Source organism: Mandrillus leucophaeus, unplaced genomic scaffold, assembly GCF_000951045.1.
Source record: "Mandrillus leucophaeus isolate KB7577 unplaced genomic scaffold, Mleu.le_1.0 Scaffold171, whole genome shotgun sequence".
NCBI classification, from domain to species: Eukaryota; Metazoa; Chordata; class Mammalia; order Primates; family Cercopithecidae; genus Mandrillus; species Mandrillus leucophaeus.
The window spans coordinates 1,250,007-1,269,687 of NW_012101710.1; the positions used below are offsets into that span (position 1 = coordinate 1,250,007).

General features: G+C 40.9%; 1 protein-coding gene across 1 annotated transcript in view; it reads right to left on the reverse strand.

Moving 5' to 3' along the window:
• Positions 1–19,681, reverse strand: part of SDK1 (sidekick cell adhesion molecule 1) — a 707,360-nt gene that overhangs the window by 467,585 nt on the left and 220,094 nt on the right. The window contains exon 5 of the mRNA XM_011976935.1: positions 16,956–17,089. Coding sequence (XP_011832325.1) covers positions 16,956–17,089 — 134 coding nt within the window. The remainder of the gene's footprint in view (positions 1–16,955; positions 17,090–19,681) is intronic.

Below are 19,681 nucleotides of genomic sequence, written 5' to 3' on the forward strand. Positions count from 1 at the left end.
TCAAGTATTCAATAGCTCCATGTAAAAACAGAGAACATTTCCATCATCACAGAAACTGCTATTGGATCATGGATCACACCTCAAAAGTTTCCAGAGCCAGCTAATGCAGAAGCAACAGGCCAAGATTCAGAAACATTTCTCTCCAAATGGGAAGTTTTCTAACACAAACACCTCACTTACCTCACGAACGAAGAGGCAACCTCTCATTCAAAAACATGTGCCCCTAGTGTTGCTTTTAATATGCAATACCTGAAAATCCCACAATGAGTATTTTCCCAAAACAAAGAATAGAGCCCTCCACAGGAAAACTCAAGTCTCTTCTTTAGGAAAATGCACAGACTGTTTAAACAGGGGAAAAGGGTCCTAGCATGTCCAGATATTTTAAGAGAAGCTGGAAAATGTTCTCCCAGCTGCTAAATATTGGCTCATGCATTTTTAAGATATTGTGTGGGCTAAACAAAACACAAGGAGCAAATCCAGGCCACAAATGTCTAATCAGGACTTCTGATCTAGAGAAATATTGTTCCTTAGGGAAGAAAACGCAATAGGAATAAGAAATGTGTAGTTGTTATGGACTGAGCTGTAAAAAAATTAATATGTTGAAGCCCTAACCTGTAATGTGACTGTATTTGGAGACAGGTCCCTTAAGGAAGTGACTCAGGTTAAATGAAATCATACGGTGTCTCTAACCCAATAGGACAGGGGTCTTTATAAGAAGCGGAAGAGACACCAGAGCCCGCGGGTCTCTAAAGCCCGCCTCCCTTCCTGCAACCCCAGTGCCCAGAGAGGCCATGTGAGGACCAGTGGAAAAGTGGCTCTCTGAGAGCCAGGACGGGAGGCCCCAAGGAGACACCAACCTGGCTGGCAAAGCTGGTTTCATCTTGGACTTCCAGTTTTCAGAACTGTGAGAAGATGAATGTCTGTTGTTTAAGTCACCCAGTCTCCTAAGGAAGAGACTTGAGTTTTCCTGTGGAGGCCTCTATTCTTTGTTTTGGGAAAACACTCATTGTGGAATTTTAAGGTATTGCATATTGAAAGCAATGCGAGGGGCAGATGTTTTTGGATGAGAGGTTGCCTGTTTGTTCTTAAGTTGGGTGTTTGTGTTAGAAAACTTCCCACTTGGAGAGAAATGTTTCTGAATCTTAGCCTGTTACTTCTACATGTTCCCTGACTTAGAACATCCGAAAACATATTGAAAGTGCTTGTTTGTCTTTTGCTTCCAGCAACCAAAGCTCTGAGAGTAGAAACCAGTCTGCCTCAATCATGATATCCTCAATGCCTATGATGCTTAGTGAACACTCAGTAAATACATCTTGAGTCAATGAATTAATGAATGGGTATCTTGTACGGCAACCCATGCTGACTAATGCAGTACTTTTTACTCACTCGTACATTGGAGTTAAGTATATGTGTGTAAGTTATATATGGGACTTATACATAAGTTATAAGGATATCAATTTTCACAACTGCATATTGAATGGCTTGGAGATGGAGAACTAATATTTATAGCTCATTTGTAAAGCAACTCATTTTTAACACTACAGTTTGACATGTTGAGCTTGCAAAACATGAACACGAGTGTTATTCCACGTGGCTCAGTCAGTTTGCCCACAAAGGGCCCTGCTCATGAGACTAATGAGGCCTCTGGCTCGAAGGCTGTAATTTGACTGATTTATTCTATTTATAACACAGTCCATCTCTGAGAAATCTCCTATATTTTCTCTATAAGCCTACACCAATACTCACATAAATAAAAACTATTGTGAAGTCTTTCCAAGGAAGCATTTCTTCAGCCTACAATCTTGTGTGTCTTGACCTTAGTTTGTCTTTATCAACTCTGTCTTTAAAACAGGCAAAGGTTTGAAAATGTAAGTGGCAGAAACTCAGGATGTGCGGGAAAGTTACTATTCCCTGACTTAGAACATCCCAAACCATGTTGAAATTGCTTGTTTGTCTTTTGCTTCCACCAACCAAAGCTCTGAGAGTAGAAACCAGTCTGCCTCAATCATGATATCCTCAATGCCCATGATTCTTAGTGAACATTCAGTAAATACATCTTGAGTCAATGAATCAATGAATGCATTTCTGAATGGACAGATGGACAGAGAGATGAATATTCTTCCAGAAGCAGGGACTTACACTAAGAGTTCAGGATAGGTAAGAGCTGAAAACATAGAAGGGGGGTGAGACGACTTTCTAGGGAACTTAGGAGAAAAAATAGCTTTGGGATAGAAAGCATATGGAGGCAGGTTACTTTAATTTCCAAGTGAAAATGTCCAGCAACATAGTAAATCCAATCTCAGGGCACAGTGTCCCTGATAACAGGTTAAACAGGGCATAAGTTTAGCCTCTGTATCCAGAAGCAGCATAATTTGATGAGTAAGACTGAGACAAAGAGGGACGCCTGCGACCAGCAGGTCAAATGCAGACATAAAACAGAAGAAACGTGAGTCAATAATCGAGGAAATGCATGTGGACACAGCTTCCATCTTTGAGCACCTTACTAAGTCAGACAAAGAAGTTCAAACATCAGAAGATATCAGGATTTTAGACTCAGGGTGACCTTCAAGTCACTTGTCCTACTTTCTACTTACCAAAGATTGAATGCCCGGGCTGGCATTCAGGCCTGAAGATAACGTTTGATCAGCTGTGATATGTGAAGTCACAAGAGTGAATGCGATCTCCAAGGAGAAAAAGGAAAGGTATAAAGACAAAGGAGAACATTGCACCAAAGGACTGAAGGATGGAGAATCCTCACATCTTGGGATGAGGGGAGCCGAGGGGAGCCAAAAGGAGCAATAAACACCAAAAGAAAAGGAGCTACAGGAAGAACAAGCTGGTAAGCAGCATCCTCAGATGCCAGGGATGGAGAGGGGACCCGGAAAGGGAGGGTAAAAAAGTCTCACTTCACAGGCTTTCATGCACTCACTGGACAAGCATTTACTGAGCCCTTATTGCTCGTCATGCACTCTTCCTGTGGCTCGTGGAAATAAGCAAAAATCCCTATCCTCGTGGAACTTACGTTCTGGTAGGAGATGAAAAATAACATCGGTAAGGGCTCTCTTGGAATGGGGCTATATTAAATGCAGAGTCTTCCTGGGGAACACTGAGATTTATAACAAGGGAGCAAATGAAAGGACGGTGGTTATGGCAGTTCCCAGTCGTAGACAGTGCTGTTCTACTCCAAGCCCCCTTTTCCTAATCATCTCACTGCTGGTGCATCTCTCCATAAGTGAAAGAAAAGATTTTCAGAGTTCTGCTAACAAAGCTGTTCCAGCATCGGAAGCAGAATTAATTGTTCCCTTGCCTGTGCTTCGGGAGCTTCTTCCACATAACTCCCTTTCATTTGGCATTTAACACACTGTGTTCTTGTTATTTGTTGGTGCGCCAGCCTCTCCTGGCAAAAGTGAGCTCAGGGAAGGCAGGAACCACGTGTCGTATTCACCAAGTTTCCTAGCATCAAGCATGATGCCTGGTAAGTATCAGATGCTCAGCATTTTCTGAGTGGAATAGCAGAACTGTTGTAGTCTGAGTGTTTAAAGGGCAGGGAGTAGGGGAGAATTATACGTTTAGGGACAGAAGTGAGACAGAGACTCCAAAAGCCAAAGAAAATCATACTTCAACTCTTCCCTTGGTTCTTCCATACAGACACTGAAAATGGTGTAGGCTGATGCCAGTATGCCAGCTGTTTCACTCTGTGATCATCAGTTTACCGTTTATGCATCCCTGAGTATCCTTCCAGGTTGAGATGATATTTGAAACATGCCGTGAGTAACATGGCAGGGTCCCTAGCCAATCAGGATGGAGGCCAGTGGGGGCAACATGGCTTAATATCCATCCTTCAACTGCAAACGGAAGAGGTGGGTAGGATCCAGGTAATCTAATGCCAGGCTAGGGTTCAAGTAAGTAGAACTGCTTCCTAGATTTTCATCAAGAACATGCTGCCATGGTTTTTACAAACACTGTAACTAAAATGAACAAAGAAGCAAAAGGCTCAGAACACTGCCCGTTTGCTTCATACATTTTCAAATACGATGGTACCATTTTTGCAAGTGCCATTTTCTCAGTTCAAGGGAAGTGAAGTCTTCTTGTGCAGGCTAACGAAGTATGAAATTCCTTAAGCTTTCGGAAATGAACCAACCACCAAAGGGCAACCTATGCACACGGTTTCTATTCTTACGTCATTCTGACTAATGAGGATGCTGCCCAACGTTTTAAGGATTAGAAAGGAAGAAGTTTGAATTCTGGAGTACATTGGTGCTGAAAACTTTTCCAGATGGAAGCGAGCCTTTGTGACATTCAACCCTGTCTGAATAAATAGAACCACAGGGCGACATCCTGTTGGGGAAAGAGTGTGCAACAATCGTTCAGGGAAAGTGAAGGGTATTTAATACCAGACATGGCCTTCAATGTCAGATGGCCTTTAATGACACACCTCAACAAAACACATCATCAGTGAAACAGCAAACAACCCTACGGGGCCAGCCGAATGTTCGCCATTACTGACTTATGTCAGCTCTGACTCCTACTCTTTAAGTTCAGGTTGGGAACCAAAATGGAAAAGCCTTCATTCTTTCAAGAGCTTCTCTGGAGTCCTGCACTTTCAGTTTTGACGTCTGTATCTTGCTCCTCAGAGAAATCACAAAACCATTATAGCCTTCACACTTCTCAGATAGTCATGCAGGTCTAATACCAAGGTGAACTAGGGAATTCCCGCTCACATTTTTACGATGCTCTAAAACTACATAAAATAATACCTTTGGTATCCACCTCAAAAAGCTACGCTTCCTAGTTATTCCTGGGCAAAATAACAGTTTACATTGACAAGCAGAGGTCCCAGGCTTTCTTATACTTTCCCAAGACCCTCTCAGCCAAACAGAGAGGTATACTAGATTTGAAGGAACTAATTTTGTGCTAAAGAGGGTATTCTTCAAATCATAAAAGGCAGAGGGGTGCAGGCAGAATAATTACCTAAAATAACAAAGAATCACAGAGAGAGACTATTGCTAAGAACTCACTAATTAGAACACACAGAAAGAATCTATATCTCCAGATAAATTTCTGGTTCCTATTATTTCTGATATAAATTCAATTTCTTTACATCTCAGATACAAAGTGTTCTTGGAAAAGCAGGGAATATAGCACTCTGGATTTGGTAATGGTGTTTAGCGTTGTGAGGCGGCCTTTCACTTTAATAGATACTTTACCTGATTTTCTATGGGCTTGATTTAATATTCTCAAACACATTGTAAAGATCTACAATTTTAATTACCTGCTGTAATTGCCTTCTATAAGAGCCAAAAGAACATCATTTACAATGAACAGTCATAAAACATTATGACTAAGTGGCAAAGGTGGAGCTGCACTGTTATCAGAAGGTGACCAATCGTTAGGTCGCATTCACTACAGCGGCAGCCAGATTAAGAAATTACAACATGATTTTAACAATCAAAAACAGTTCTGCAATATAAATAATCTCAGCAAGTAAAATGGTGAAAGTCTCTCTCGGGAAAAGACAAACCTGGGTTCAAAACTAACCCACGTAATCAACTGCATAAGATTAGGGAAAGTAATTTGTTGCTTTGATTTGTTGCCTCATCTGTAAGATGGTGATAATACTGACCTTGTGGCCTCTTGTTTACCAAAAACGGTGATTAAATGGTGGTTATTATGATTATTATATTATTATTTTAAGAGATGGGGTCTTGCTCTGTTGCCCAGGCTGGAGTACAGTGGCGTGATCTCAGCTCACTGCAGCCTTGACCTCCCTGGCTCAAGTGATCCTCCTACCTCAGCCTTCTGAGCAGCTGAGACCACAGGTATGCACCACCACACCTGGCAGATTTTTTTTTTTTTTTTTTTTTTTGGTAAAGACAGAGTCTCCCTGTGTTACCCAGACTGGTCTTGAACTCCTGGGCTCAAACGATGCTCCTGCCTCAGTCTCCCAAAGCACTGGGCATGAGTCAACATACCCAGCTGATTAATTTTTTTTGCCCAGACTGGTTTTGAACCCCTGGGATCAAACGATGCTCCTGCCTCAGTCTCCCAAAGCACTGGGCATGAGTCAACATACCCAGCTGATTAATTTTTTTTTTAAATGAGATATAATATTTACATACAGGGAACAGAGCAGACATCCAATGAACAGCTGTTGTTCCTACTACTACAATAAGCCTTCATTATGCTCTGGACCAAATCACATCTTTTTGTCCTTAAAGCTGGAACCTGAAGTTAAACCATAGGATACCAGGCCTACCCTCAGCAGAAATACCATGTTATGATTGAAGAGGTTGGTTCCACTCTAGATGTTCCCTTTGAATCAGAAAATAATATATTCTCATTTTTCTGAAAGAGGAGATATGAAAAGACAATTTAGCCCAGCAACTCACACAATCTGGATTTTGAAAACCTTAAGAATTCTGAAGGAAGGGAAATTAAACAGGTGTTTCTTAATTAGCAGCTTCAGAATACCGAGCTCATTCGTAAAAGGAAAAATCATACTGGGAAGGTACGGGTAGAACCACTTAGACTAGAAAGTAACTAAAAGCCGAACCCCAGGAAATTCACCAGAATCATCGCTGTATTCAACTACTGAGTAAACACAGTTTTTCTGAGAAAACTATATTTACAACTAGCAACTTGTTCTGTGTGGTCTCATCTCAGCCAATAACCATTACTTTGTTTAGGATTTCTCCAGACAAGCTGTGTAAAGGATGTATGTCAGAGATTGTAAAATGATTGCAGGAAAGATTCAATTTTCCATCTCCTTTGTTTGTGCCCTCCAAAAATTCCTTATCTTTCATATCAATTACAGTGACAAAGAGAGTAGACAAAGTACTTCAATGACCGTAACATCGAGAGTGACCAGAGCTGGAAAGAAAATGCGTAAGTTATAATCTTGGGTCACCCTCAATATATTACATACTCTGAAATGTTATGTTTACCTAATATCATTCTACAATGAAATTATCTTCAATTCCTTATAAACTGAATTCAGGCATTGGCTGCTAAGTCTAAGAAATTAGGTCCCAAAATCAAAAGTAAAAATCATTAGGCCAGGTGCAGTGGCTCACTTGTAATCCCAGCACTTTGGGAGGCCGAGACAGGAGGACTGCTTGAGACCCAGAGTTCAAGACCAGTGTGGGCAGCACAGGCAGATCCTGTCTCCACAAAATTTTTTTTAAAATTAGCCAAGTGGGCTGGGCGCAGTGGCTCAAGCCTGTAATTCCAACACTTTGGGAGGCCGAGACCGGCAGACCACGAGGTCAGGAGATCGAGACCATCCTGGCTAACACGGTAAAACCCCGTCTCTACTAAAAAATACAAAAAACTAGCCGGGTGTGGTGGTGGGTGCCTGTAGTCCCAGCTACTCGGGAGGCTGAGGCAGGAGAATGGCGTAAACCCGGGAGGCGGAGCTTGCTGAGATCTGGCCACTGCACTCCAGCCTGGGCGACAGAGCAAGACTCCATCTCAAAAAGTAAATAAATAAATAAATAAAAAATTAGCCAAGTGTGGTGGTGCACACCTGTAGTCCCAGCTACTCGGGAGGCTGGGGTGGGAGGATCACTTGAGCCCAGGAGGTTGAGACTGTAGTGAGCCATGATTGTGCCACTGCACTCCAGCCTGGGCAACACAGCAAGACCTTGTCTCCAAAAACAAAACAAAACAAAATTAGGGTTAAAGTTCTAGCCCCCAAACTGCCAAAATTAAAGAATTCTATGCTTAAATATCTGAATATAATAATTTAAATTCAGACATTTAACAAGGGGACAGAAGGGAAGGTAGATTGGAGGAATTATTAACACTGAGCTATGTGGAGGAGTTTGTAAAAAATCTGATTAGGCAAATCACTACCGAGTAATTTGTGTCTTTCAATAATCGCAGCATAACCGGGAGAAGTAAATGAATACCCATGGTCTCTCTACTGCATCCAACTGGTCAGTTCTGCTTGGTAGTTAATTCTCCAAGTGCTTGCCTTATGCCCTGGGTGAAGTTTACTCACCGTGCAAAATCTGCCGCAACAGTTCAAGGTCAATATCTGGGAATTAGGGAGTGTAATCACGCACATCAGTCTTAAAAATCCACTGGGACAGATTGTGTCTTACTTTATATCCAATGTGCTGTCTAATGCATTCCTGATAACAAAACAACCACTTTGTTACCAGAAATTGGGACTTATTGTTCTGATGCTCCATTAGTCAGCACCGACTCCAGCGCATCTCCCACTGTGCCCTTAAGCCAAACCAGCGTCCGCCCAAACGTGCCCCACTGGGGTTGCAAAAAGGTGCCAGCCTCGAAGCTGCCGAGCTGAGCCACAGCACACGGCTGCTCTGGACTGAATGTTTATCGGGAGTGGTTTTGATATCAGAAGAGAAGACCTCCTTTTTTAAACCAAAAACAAGCTTCTCTGAGGTCTGCATGCACAGAGCTCTTCGCAGCCAGCCTCCCTGCTAGAAGGCCACCTCCCCTCAAGTTTTGCCTACTCTTTGGGCTTCTCTCTTGGACACAGTTTGACCCCAAGGTCACACCCAGCCTCCACGGTATATGCTGTTGTGCGTTTATAGGAGAAACGAGTGTTTTGGGAGGGGGACAAATAAACTTTGGCTTGAATCCTCAAACTTCCCATTGACCATTCTTGTGATCTGGGTCAATAACCTAACCTCTCAGAGCCTCAGTGTCCTCAGCTTTGAAACGGAGTTATTAACCCACAGTGCTGTCATGAAATCTAAGAAGGAAAATATACATGACAATATCTGTCAGGTCTCAAGACATGCTAGGGCCTTCTCCTCTCTATGTACGTCCTTAGAGGGTTATCAGCAGTACTCTCATTTATAAATTATTATCAAATCTGCATATAGCTTCAAACAGTTGTTGTTCCTAGATCACCAAAAAGAATTTTGTAAAACTGTGTATCTTTCCCACATTTTAGGTTGACATCTAAAATTTTTCATCATACGTTTGAAGGACTGAAAAGAATGTAATTTCTAGTGTATTTTAATGTTTTGTTATTTCAGTATATTTTAATGAAACTACTGCAGCGCATCTATATGTATTCAAAGGAATCTAAATATTTGATAAGCAGGTCTAAAGATTTGATACACAGCATCACCCATTTAAAAAACACATGAACAAGCTGTAATTTTTAATAGTAAGAAATTTTACACCACTCCTTTTCTTTCTTCTTGAATTTGTATTCCCATCTTATACTCCCACAGAATTGTATCCTTTATTCATTACATTTATTGATTCAAAAGAATTTTACTAATTACCATATCATAGCCTCTGAAAAAAAAGGTATATAAATTTCAATCTCAGTGGGGTTCAGTAGCTCATACCTGTAATCCCAGTGGTTTGTAGGGCCAAAGGGGAAGGATTATTTGAGGCCAGAAATTTGAGAGCAGGCTGGGTAACATAGCCAGACTCCGTCTCTACAAAAATAGAAATTAAAAAAATTAGCCAGGCATGGTGGTTCAGGCCTGTAGTTCCAGCTACTCAAGAGGCTGAGGCAGGAGGACTGCTTGAGCCCAGGACTTTGAGGCTGCAGTGAGCCATGATCTCATCACTGTACTCCAGTCCATGTGACAGAGTAAGACCCTGTGTCCAAAAAAAAAAAAAAAATTCTTAAAAAAAGTGTTTTTGGCCAGGCACGGTGGCTCATGCCTGTAATTCCAGCACTTGGGAGGCTGAGGCGGGCAGATCACAAGGTCAGGAGATCGAGACCATCCTGGCTAACACGGTGAAACACCATCTCTACTAAAAAAATACAAAAAATTAACGGGGCGTGGTGGTGGGCGTCTGTAGCCCCAGCTACTCGAGAGGCTGAGGCAGGAGAATGGCATGAATCTGGGAGTCAGAGCTTGCAGTGAGCCGAGATCGCACCACTGCACTCCAGCCTGGGTGACAGAGCAAGACTCCATCTCAAAAAAAAAAAAAAAAGGTTTTTAATCATATGACTTGGGGGCAAACAAAACAAACCTTCTCTTGACATGAGTGTTACAATTATTATTGATATTCAATTAATTGTTTAAAGTATTACAAATTTTGATGAATAGGTTTTATGTTTTATAAAACCAGAAAGCATCTCTCAATGACATGAGGAATACAGTTTAATTCTAATCTTTTCTTTTTCATAGATAAAATTTTGTTCATGCAAAGCAATAGATGAAAATGAAGGAAATTTTGTTACAGAATATCTCTCAATTCTTTAAATTCCTTCTAAGTTATATGCCAAAAGTCATGTAGTAATTTAGTTATTTATTTATTTTATTATTTTTTGAAACAGAGTCTTGCTCCGTCACCTGGGCTGGAGAGCAGTGGCATGATCTCGGCTCACTGCAGCCTTCACCTCCCATGTTCAAGTGATTTTCCTGCCTCAGCCTCCTGAGTAGCTGGGATTACAGGAGCCCGCCAGCGTGCCCAGCTAATTTTTGTATTTTTAGTAGAGATGGAGTTTCCATATTGATTAGGCTGGTCTCGAACTCCTGACCTCAGGTGAGCCGCCCGCCTTGGCCTCCCAAAGTGCTGGGATTACAGGCGTGAGCCAATGCACCCCGTCGTCATATAGTAATTTATTAGTTAGGACAGATGTGTTTTGTTCTAATAACAAACAAATGCTGAAATCTCAGTGCTTACCACACAAAGGTTTGTTTCCTACTCATAACGAGTCCAATTCTGCTTGGGTGGCCCTCCCGGGCTATTCTTCCCCTGTACTGATTCAAATATCCAGACAGCTTCTATCTTGTGGCTCAATATGTGGCCTGTCCATGGCTGTCCCCAAAGGGGAGGGAGAGCATGAAGGTAACACGTTGGCTCTTAAACACATGGCCTGAAAACGACACTTTATTCCACTGACATGGCCCCGCACCTGCAGAGGGGCTGGAAATCTCTTCCTGTCCTGAGGACAAGTGGACTGTGTTACAGTTAGCAATGATCAAGGTATTTGTAATGAAGTGTCAGCACGTGGATCCCACCTCATTTTGTAGACAGCAAAAGACTGAAAACACCTGATTTATAAAATGATTTATTTCCCAATTATTAGAGTCTTTCACTTTCTCAATTCCGCCCCTGATATTTAGAGTTCTCCCTTTGTTTGGCACCTGGGCATTTACACCCTCAGATAATTGCCCGTGTTAAAGATTCAGGATGAGTAAGACAGGAGCCTTCCATCTTGTTCGGAAACAAAGGAGCAGTTGTGAAAAGCAAAATTTGACCTCAGGCATCCTCAGCTCCAGTTTTAGAGTGTGAATATCAAAGGACTGAAAATAGGTTCTTTGGCAATTTTACATGCCTGCCTACACCTTGGAAATCTATATGTATCCGGAGTGATACTCACACCAGTGATTGCTGCTTTGGGAAACTGGGCATACTGGGCTACCCCAAATTTGTTCAAACCTTGAGGGCAAGTGATCATAGCTTAACCTGATTTCCTAAGATTTAACAACAGTGAAATCAGGTTGAAATAAATCACACAGGGGAAAAGAGGACGCCTTGGGATGAGAAGAGATGGGGATATGGTTAAGGAGGCAAGAGTGGGCAACAGAAACAATCCAGTTTTGCCTTGTGGGGTGGGGAGAGCATGACGGTCTTTGTTGTGATAACTGAGGTCTTGCTGGGAGCCACCAGCTACATTCCTCTTCTAAAACTCATTCCCCAATCCATCCATTTGGGGCTCAGAAACGAAATATTAGACCTGCTATTTTAACTTACGTTTTCCCGCTGAAAGCACAAGAAGGAAACTAAGTGACAATGCTATTTATTATGCAGGTTGAGTCTGTTAGTTGGGGGGCCCCATCTGATACTCTGTAGGCAAGCTATCCCAAGGAGGGGTCTGAAAATTCTCACTGTCAGAGAAATGGCCAGGATGCCCTCATAGGCATGGGCTGCAGTTTCACCTTTGCCTGGAGAGGTGGATTTATGTACTTGTGTATTTAGTTTTATCTAAACTACCTCTCACAAAGTGGACAACTGAAGTCAAAGGCATTTCTGGGAAGAAACCACAGATCTGAGTCACTTACAAGGCCAGCACAATCAGATGGCAACACATGGCAGCAGGAACACTTGTGTTGTTAGTAGAAGCCACGTCGCCAAGACAAACAATTCTCTGGAACCAGATGTCATAAGAATTTTTCCAAGAAACTAGATTGTATCAAGAAAATCAAGTAAAATATGCATTTCCATTCACAAAGTGCATATCGCGCCATGAGACGTCAAGTAAAGACGGAAGGGAACCTTCATAATTAGCGGATTCCCTTCCTCTCTTCTGTCTGATGGTTAATGCTTAGAATTGATAAGTAACTAGGTGTCCACGCACAAGGGGTAAATGCTCAAGGCTTGTTTCCCGATGGTGTGTTTATGGAAAAGCATTAGGGACCGAGGCCTAGACTAAGTTCTGTCCAACACCAGCTCAGGAGGCCAGCGCAGAGCATGCCTCATGCTTCACTCCGTACAGCAGGTTCAATGCATGGCTAAATGATTAAACTCATGACTTCACTATAAAATAGACTTCTTATTCATGTTTCTGAAAAATTCTGGCAGTAAAGTGCCATACAATCTATAAAACTATGCTTGGTTCTAAATTGCTCATTTGTGATGTGGGGCTAGGCCCCAGATTGGTTTTTAGTAATATTTCAAACAGCTCCTATTGTTTTAGGAACCCGAGCCATGTCAGAGGCCATCTGGAAGGCGTCTGCCTGTTCTCCTCTCTCCCTTTAACGTTAAAGGTACAAGGAAAATAGGAGAGAGTTTTACCTGGGCACACAAAAGCCATGTTTTACAGGGCAGTCCTCTCAAATGACTGTTCATAGACATGATTTTCAGGAATCCACTTTCAACTACTAAACCTATATGAGCCTGCAGTTAAATTAGCATTATAGAGGACAAAAGAATGTTAAGTGGTCTTCAGAATTAAAAGCAAGGGTTTGTCAGCCTGAAGGAGGATCAGCTGAAATGATATCCTATCTACAAATGTTGTTTGAAGAGGAGACATTAAAATGAAAGAGGTGAAAAAAACAGGAAGGAGAGAGGCAGTCATTTCTTTTTAATCCAAGCTTCATCCCTAGTAGAGAATTTCATTACGGTGGACATTTTGAATATTGGATCAGAACTGATGCTATGTCTAAGGTATGTACAATGGCATATAAACAATGACTGATTAACCATTGTGTAGAATTCATCTCATCGCCTAACTCTACGCCTTTTTTTTTTTTTAAAAGGAAGAAACTCTTATTCACATAGTAATTCGGGTCAGAAGTTCTGTTCCACAAAGGTTAACTCAATGTAAAATCTTCTAAGCAAAAGCCAAAAATAGGTTGACAGGTTCATGAAGCTTGCCCGGGTCTGACCTCAGAACAGACACGTCTACTCTCAGGCAGGCTCAAGCCCTTCTTTTTCTGGTGTGCACCTGAGCAGTGGGAGCCGGCCATGAAAAATTCATGCAGGATGCTTCAACAGTCCCACCTATGTCCTTAACATCTGCTGGCTTCACATCACATTAAAACTTCAAAGTGGATCCACCCCTGGGATGGCAGCAAGCTTTCACCGGGGCAGCGGGGTGGAGAGTTCAGAGAAGTCCTCTCCTTCCCTACAGGAATAGTGGTGCAGAACATGCTGGAATTTATCTTCTTAACCATGCAAAAGGGGAGAAATGTTAAGAGATAATCATGCCGTCTACTAAATATGCACAAAACAGCAGGCGGTACCATTGTGGGACTGCATCTCACTTCTAACAGTCATGCTTTTTAAAAAATATATAATATTTAAATCCAAAACCTCTTTATCTTTTGCTTCCCATAAGCTTCAGGTGGAGCCACAGTATCTAGCAATTGAAAAGGGGTGATGTTTTTGAACTCTCAAGTACAAGGTTGTTGATGAAAATGGATTACTTCCTCCTGTTAGCTGGGTGACAGCGCATCACTTATTTAGATGTTTTGAGACACAGCTAGACCTGGTTGCCGCTGCACTCTGACACGGTGCTGTCCTCAAGGAAGGAACGGATTATTACCACAACAGCAAACAAGAGGCGGGGCTGTGTGACACTCTGATTTTAAACTAATCACAGCACAATCCACCAGGAATTTAATTGCCAGCACCCGATCACCCCCATGGTGTCACTACATAATGGTTCCCTGCTTTATTCTCCCGACAGCAAGAAAAAAATGTGTCTTTGTTAAATGATAATTGGCTGTAATATCTTTTGATTTTTCAGAAATCCTGGCTGGAAAGTTTTCACAAATTTTCCTCAATCTTGTGTGGTGTTTCCACAAAAGCCTACATCAGAAGAAAAAGATATCTAAGTCTGCAGAACACTCTATCTTACTCCCAGTATCAATAGGTCTCGAGAAGATCTAATTTCATAACAAATCTGGTAAGGAGACGCACCCTCCAGTACTCCACAAACTCACCAGGAGCAAGGTGGCCAGGACCTCAACTGCAGTGTTCACTGCTTAGAGCACTCACTGAATTCCAGAAGGAAGCACAGTTTAAACAATTCTGGGGGATTCTGCAGATTAATCAAGACTTCTGACTTTTAGAGGTTTTCAAAATAAAACTTTTAGCAAAAAAAAAAAAAAAAAAAAAGAAGAAGAAGAAGAAGCATAATTGGTTGCCGTTTAACATTTAGCTAAATCCCATATGTCAACAGGAAGGTTCTCCTAAGAATTAAAATAAGGCAGTTTCCTCAACCTCCTTACTTCTCCCATTTCACCTGGCCCTCATAAAAAGCAAATAATTCATAAAGGCACAAAATGTAGGTTTTCTCCTAAGATTTAAAATAAGTCTGTATCATTAACTGCCTTGTATCTCACTTTTTACACATTTTTACCTGGTGCCAATGAAAAGTTAAAAATGTACATACAAAGGAACAAAATGCAAGCCAGTTAATTATAATATTTATGAGCAGCTTTCAATATACTTTTTGGTCAGGGTAGAAACTGAAATTACTGAAAAAAAAATTTACATATTCCAATTATCTAACACCATGGTATTATGTTAGTACAGCAGTGTGCAAATTCACTCTACTTGCTTTCTTTTCAGCTGGCCCTTATAGAGTAGGCAGGTAGGCAAGGACAGGGTAAGGACTGTTTAATAACTTTGTGATGTTAACCAGAGTTTCTGTGGAATAATTTTTTTCCCTCTTCTACCAGAGGAAGGCCAACTTCCTTGTTTCTGACGCAGAATTTCACCCCCTTTGACTCATTATTATCCTGGTAGTTATATTACAATTGAGTACAGAATCATATTTGCGAAACAAGATAAATGGCTCTACTTATAAAGTTTGGAATCATTAAAATAATAACAATTTATTTGAAAACACAATTACCAGTCTTTATCATCACCCTTGGGAAAAAATCTCAATAAATCATCCTCATTTCTACTGTAATTCCTGATGCAGACAGTCCTTTACATCGCAGTACAGCATGCACTGGATTTTGTGAACCCCACACCTAATCCATGTGCATCATTCTCCATGGCATCACAAAGACCCCATTCATCCTAAATCTGTACTGAGTCTACATTCTGGAGAGCAAGATTCAGTTCCTCAAATTAAGGAGCTCAAGGCAGGATGACAACACATCATGGCCACTTGGGACCAATTAGGCAGGCATCTGAGACTCTACTCAGTTAACTCCCACAGATGCCTGCACCCAGAGTTTGCTACAAAGATTCACCCAGGAAATTCTACTGGGCCTAAGGCAATTGTACCCCTCGAGGGCCATGTGAGGCAAATACTCACTCCATCTCACATACTTTTTTTTTATGAGACAGAGTTTCATTCTTTTTGCCCAGGCTGGAGTATAATGGTGTGACCTCAGCTCACTGCAACCTCCGCCTCCTGGTTTCAAGCGACTCTCCTGCCTCAGCCTCCTGAGTAGCTGGGATTACAGGTGCGCACCACCATGCCTGGCTAATTTTGCATTTTTAGGAGAGACAGGGCTTCACCATGTTGGCCAGGCTGGTCTTGAACTCCTGACCTCAAGTAATCTGCCTGCCTTGGCCTCCCAAATTGCTGGGATCACAGGTGTGAGCTACTGCGCCTAGCCCCACATACTTTTCAAACCACCTGCAGGGGGAAACCATTCCTTCAAGATAATTTTTAAAAAGATAAAATCCACTACTATACAAACAAATCAATATAATTCACTCATATGATATGATCATAATAATCTGAAATTTACCATCCACCATGACTAGTTTCAACCCTATTTTCTCAACCGCATGACAACTTCATTTCATACCATGAAGCTTCATGCTGCAAACATTTGATGACAAGCCTTCTGACATGGATGTCTGAATCTAGTTTAGTTCGGAGTTCCTGCTTTGGGTGATTTTCCCTTCTTTAGCAATTAACTCTTGCTGGAAGAATTTAAAGGCCAAACATGTAAAACTAAGTTTCCTCAAACTAAAGTCCCCTCAGATAAAATCTACAAATACCCATGATTTGTGTGCATTCTCTTCAAGAATCAGGCTTTTAGTTAAATTAGGTGGAAAAAATGATCAACTGATTATGCTTAAATACTCTAATTTTGGTACAACTTAATATGTAGAATTTCTCAAGGATTATCTTGTTAGATTAAAAGAATACAATCTATACCTAATCTAGTCCTGATTTAGGTTCATAGATACAATTCATTTAAATTGAAAGGTTTTTTTTTGCTGTTGTTAGGAACAATATGCATTGACTGTGTATAAAAAGCAAATACTTTTTCTTTTTTAATTCCCAAAACAAATAAGATCTGGCATTCAGAAGTATCAGTTAGATTCACATTTTTCTGCATGTCATTTTGAAGAAAGAAAAAGCTCTAAAGCTCTCCAAACTATTGGCATTGGATCAACATTAAACCATAACTACTACACTAGAGAGATACAATTTATTGCAAAATGTCCCGTCAGACAGTGGTTATTAATTAAAGCAAGATTTTATTGCTTTCAGAATTATGATTTGGGATTTCAAAACTCACTTGCTATGCTCAAATGAATGAATGGGCTTGTCTTGTTTTCTCCATTCTTCTCATTCACGGCCTGCACGTAGTATGCCCCGGCGTCACTGGCTGTCGTGGCCAGGATCACCAGCTGATTCTCCAACGTGATGGCTCTGTTTCAGAAAAGAAGAGGACAGCGTCAAAGCTACTCCAGGGAACTTACTTGTAAGACACAATTAATTAGGTCAACGATAAAGGAATGCCTAGAGTTTAAAAGAAGAGCTGGAAGGACAAAAACAATACACAGGCTGACTTCAAGAATACGACAATGGCAGAGAGAGTCTCTTCTGGTCCAGCTAGCACCCTGCAGCCCCAGTGTCCGAGCCTACCGGGTGCTCCACATCTGCGCCAGCACTTGACTGTGAAGAAGAAAAATGTTCTGGAACACAGACATCCAGAGTTCATTAAAACTCAGAGGTTCTTCCTCTGAGAATGTATAACACCACCAGTTAGAAGGAATCCCTTCAATTAGAAGGCTGGACCACCACAACCCTGACCCAGGGCAAGTGAATTAGCTGTGGTTTTCTCCACCTCAGGGGAGCCTCATCAGAGGCTTTGTGTATGGATACCTACACTGGTGCATAGAAGGAAAGTTGCCAATGGGCACAGTGCTGCCCCCCTTCAACTTAAATTCTCCCATCATTATTAACTCCAGGCCACGTCTTTTTCACCTGTATTATCTCCCCATGTCTTAGAAGTGCAAAGGACGAGTAAATAGTCTCCTTGATCGTGACCAAGATCTTCTCATTCGTCCTGATTCTAGTGGGAAAGGCATCTCTGAGACTCGTTTAATGCACCTGCCCTTTCTCTGAGCCACTGAGGCTCACAGAAATTAAGCTGCTTGTCCTAGGTAACACAGCAACTTAACAGCAGAGAAGGGACTAGGTCTTTTCCCAATCAGATTAATACTCATCCGATCACACCATAGAAAGACTCTCATTATACTACTTAATTTTTAAAAAAGAATAAAAACAATACAGACACAACTTCCATGCATCCAAGGAACTTTTATTTGAAATGGGTGTCTTATGGTATCCTTCCCTTATAATTCTGTATTATTTTTGCCAGTTAAAGAGGTGGATGAGGGAGGTAAAATTTGCTTAAAAAAAATACGGGCTGAGCACGGTGGCTCACGACTGTAATCCCAGCACTTTGGGAGGGTGAGGTGGGCAGATCACGAGGTCAAGAGATCGAGACCATCCTGGCCAACGTGGTGAAACCTCATCTCTACTGAAAATACAAAAATTAGTTAGGTGTGGTGGCACGTGCCTGTAGTCCCAGCTACTAGGGAGGCTGAGGCAGGAGAATCACTTGAACCTGGGGGGCAGAGGTTGCAGTGATCCAAGATCATACCACACCACCGCACTCCAGTCTGGTGATAGAGCGAGACTCCGTCTCAAAAAAAAAATATATATATATATATATATGTATGTATGAATGTGAGTAAACTATTCATTGGCTGGTGAATTTGGCTTAGAAGGTAAGATGCATTTTGAGCACCAAATATCATTTAGTCTAAGCTCTTTTTTCAAAAACAAGAGAAACATCTTGGGACTCCAGAGTGAGTTGTGTAACCCACAATTGCGTTACTCTATAGGGAATAGTTACAGCACTTTCAGATTCAGATCCTCTAAAATCTTTCTTCTGGTAACATTAAAATCGTGCAAAAAGAGTAACCTCTCATGAGGAATTTTAGCATTATAATCATCCTTTTTCTTCCTGCTACCTTTTGCAGAGCTTTTTCAAAAACTCTTGATTTTTATACATTATATAAAATTATCTTAAGAAGTTATTGCTTATTCAGGGTTCCCATAGGATATATTACTGTTTGAGGTCTCTATGACTAACTTACTTCATGTCTCATTTATGAAAATTTCTCTATTAGGAAGTTTTCAATTTTTAGTCCCATAAAAATATTCAAAAGAGTTTTATTATAATTATTTATGGCTCCTTTATAGATTCTTTTATAGAACCATAGAAATTGTTCCATTTTATTTTAGTATATGTTATACTGGCAGCTAAAATTAAATATGAATATTTACTACACATGAAGTTACATATTTAGTAGTACAATTTAAAAACTGAATAAATAACGTTTTCTTTAACATCTGATTTTTACCATAGTAATTTCAAATATGCCTATTGTTTCTCAGAATTATCCTTATAAAATGACCATGAATTCTCGATATTATTTATGGCATTATTTTCAAGAGTATTGAAAATTTAAAAAGTACATAAAAATAAAAATATTAAAGTTTCCATCTATTATAACTTTTATCTTTAGGCTTATCTTTTTCTTTTAGTTTTTAATTTCTATACAGGTTTAAGTCAAAATTCATGAAAAAAAAAACTGCTGCTGCCAGAAAGACACCATGAAAATGCTACATCTTTGGAGAACGTGAAGATTAATTTCCCAGAAACCAAGTGTTTGTTCCTATCCAAATCTTTCTGAACAGAGCATTTCTACAAGAGACTGACTTTTTAAATGAAAATAAAGCATCTAAAACCATTCATCTTAATTTTAAATTCTGATAACTGCTGTAAACCTTAAGAAGAAACCCATGTTTAAAGACAGTAAAGCAGGTATCGTGCACCCATTCTGTCTTCTTTCTTAGCGGCCTTGATTTTGTTGTGGCAACCATGGCTTCCCCCTGCAATCCAGACACGCAACATGAGAGAGCCGGCCCCATTCCCAGTATCAGGTG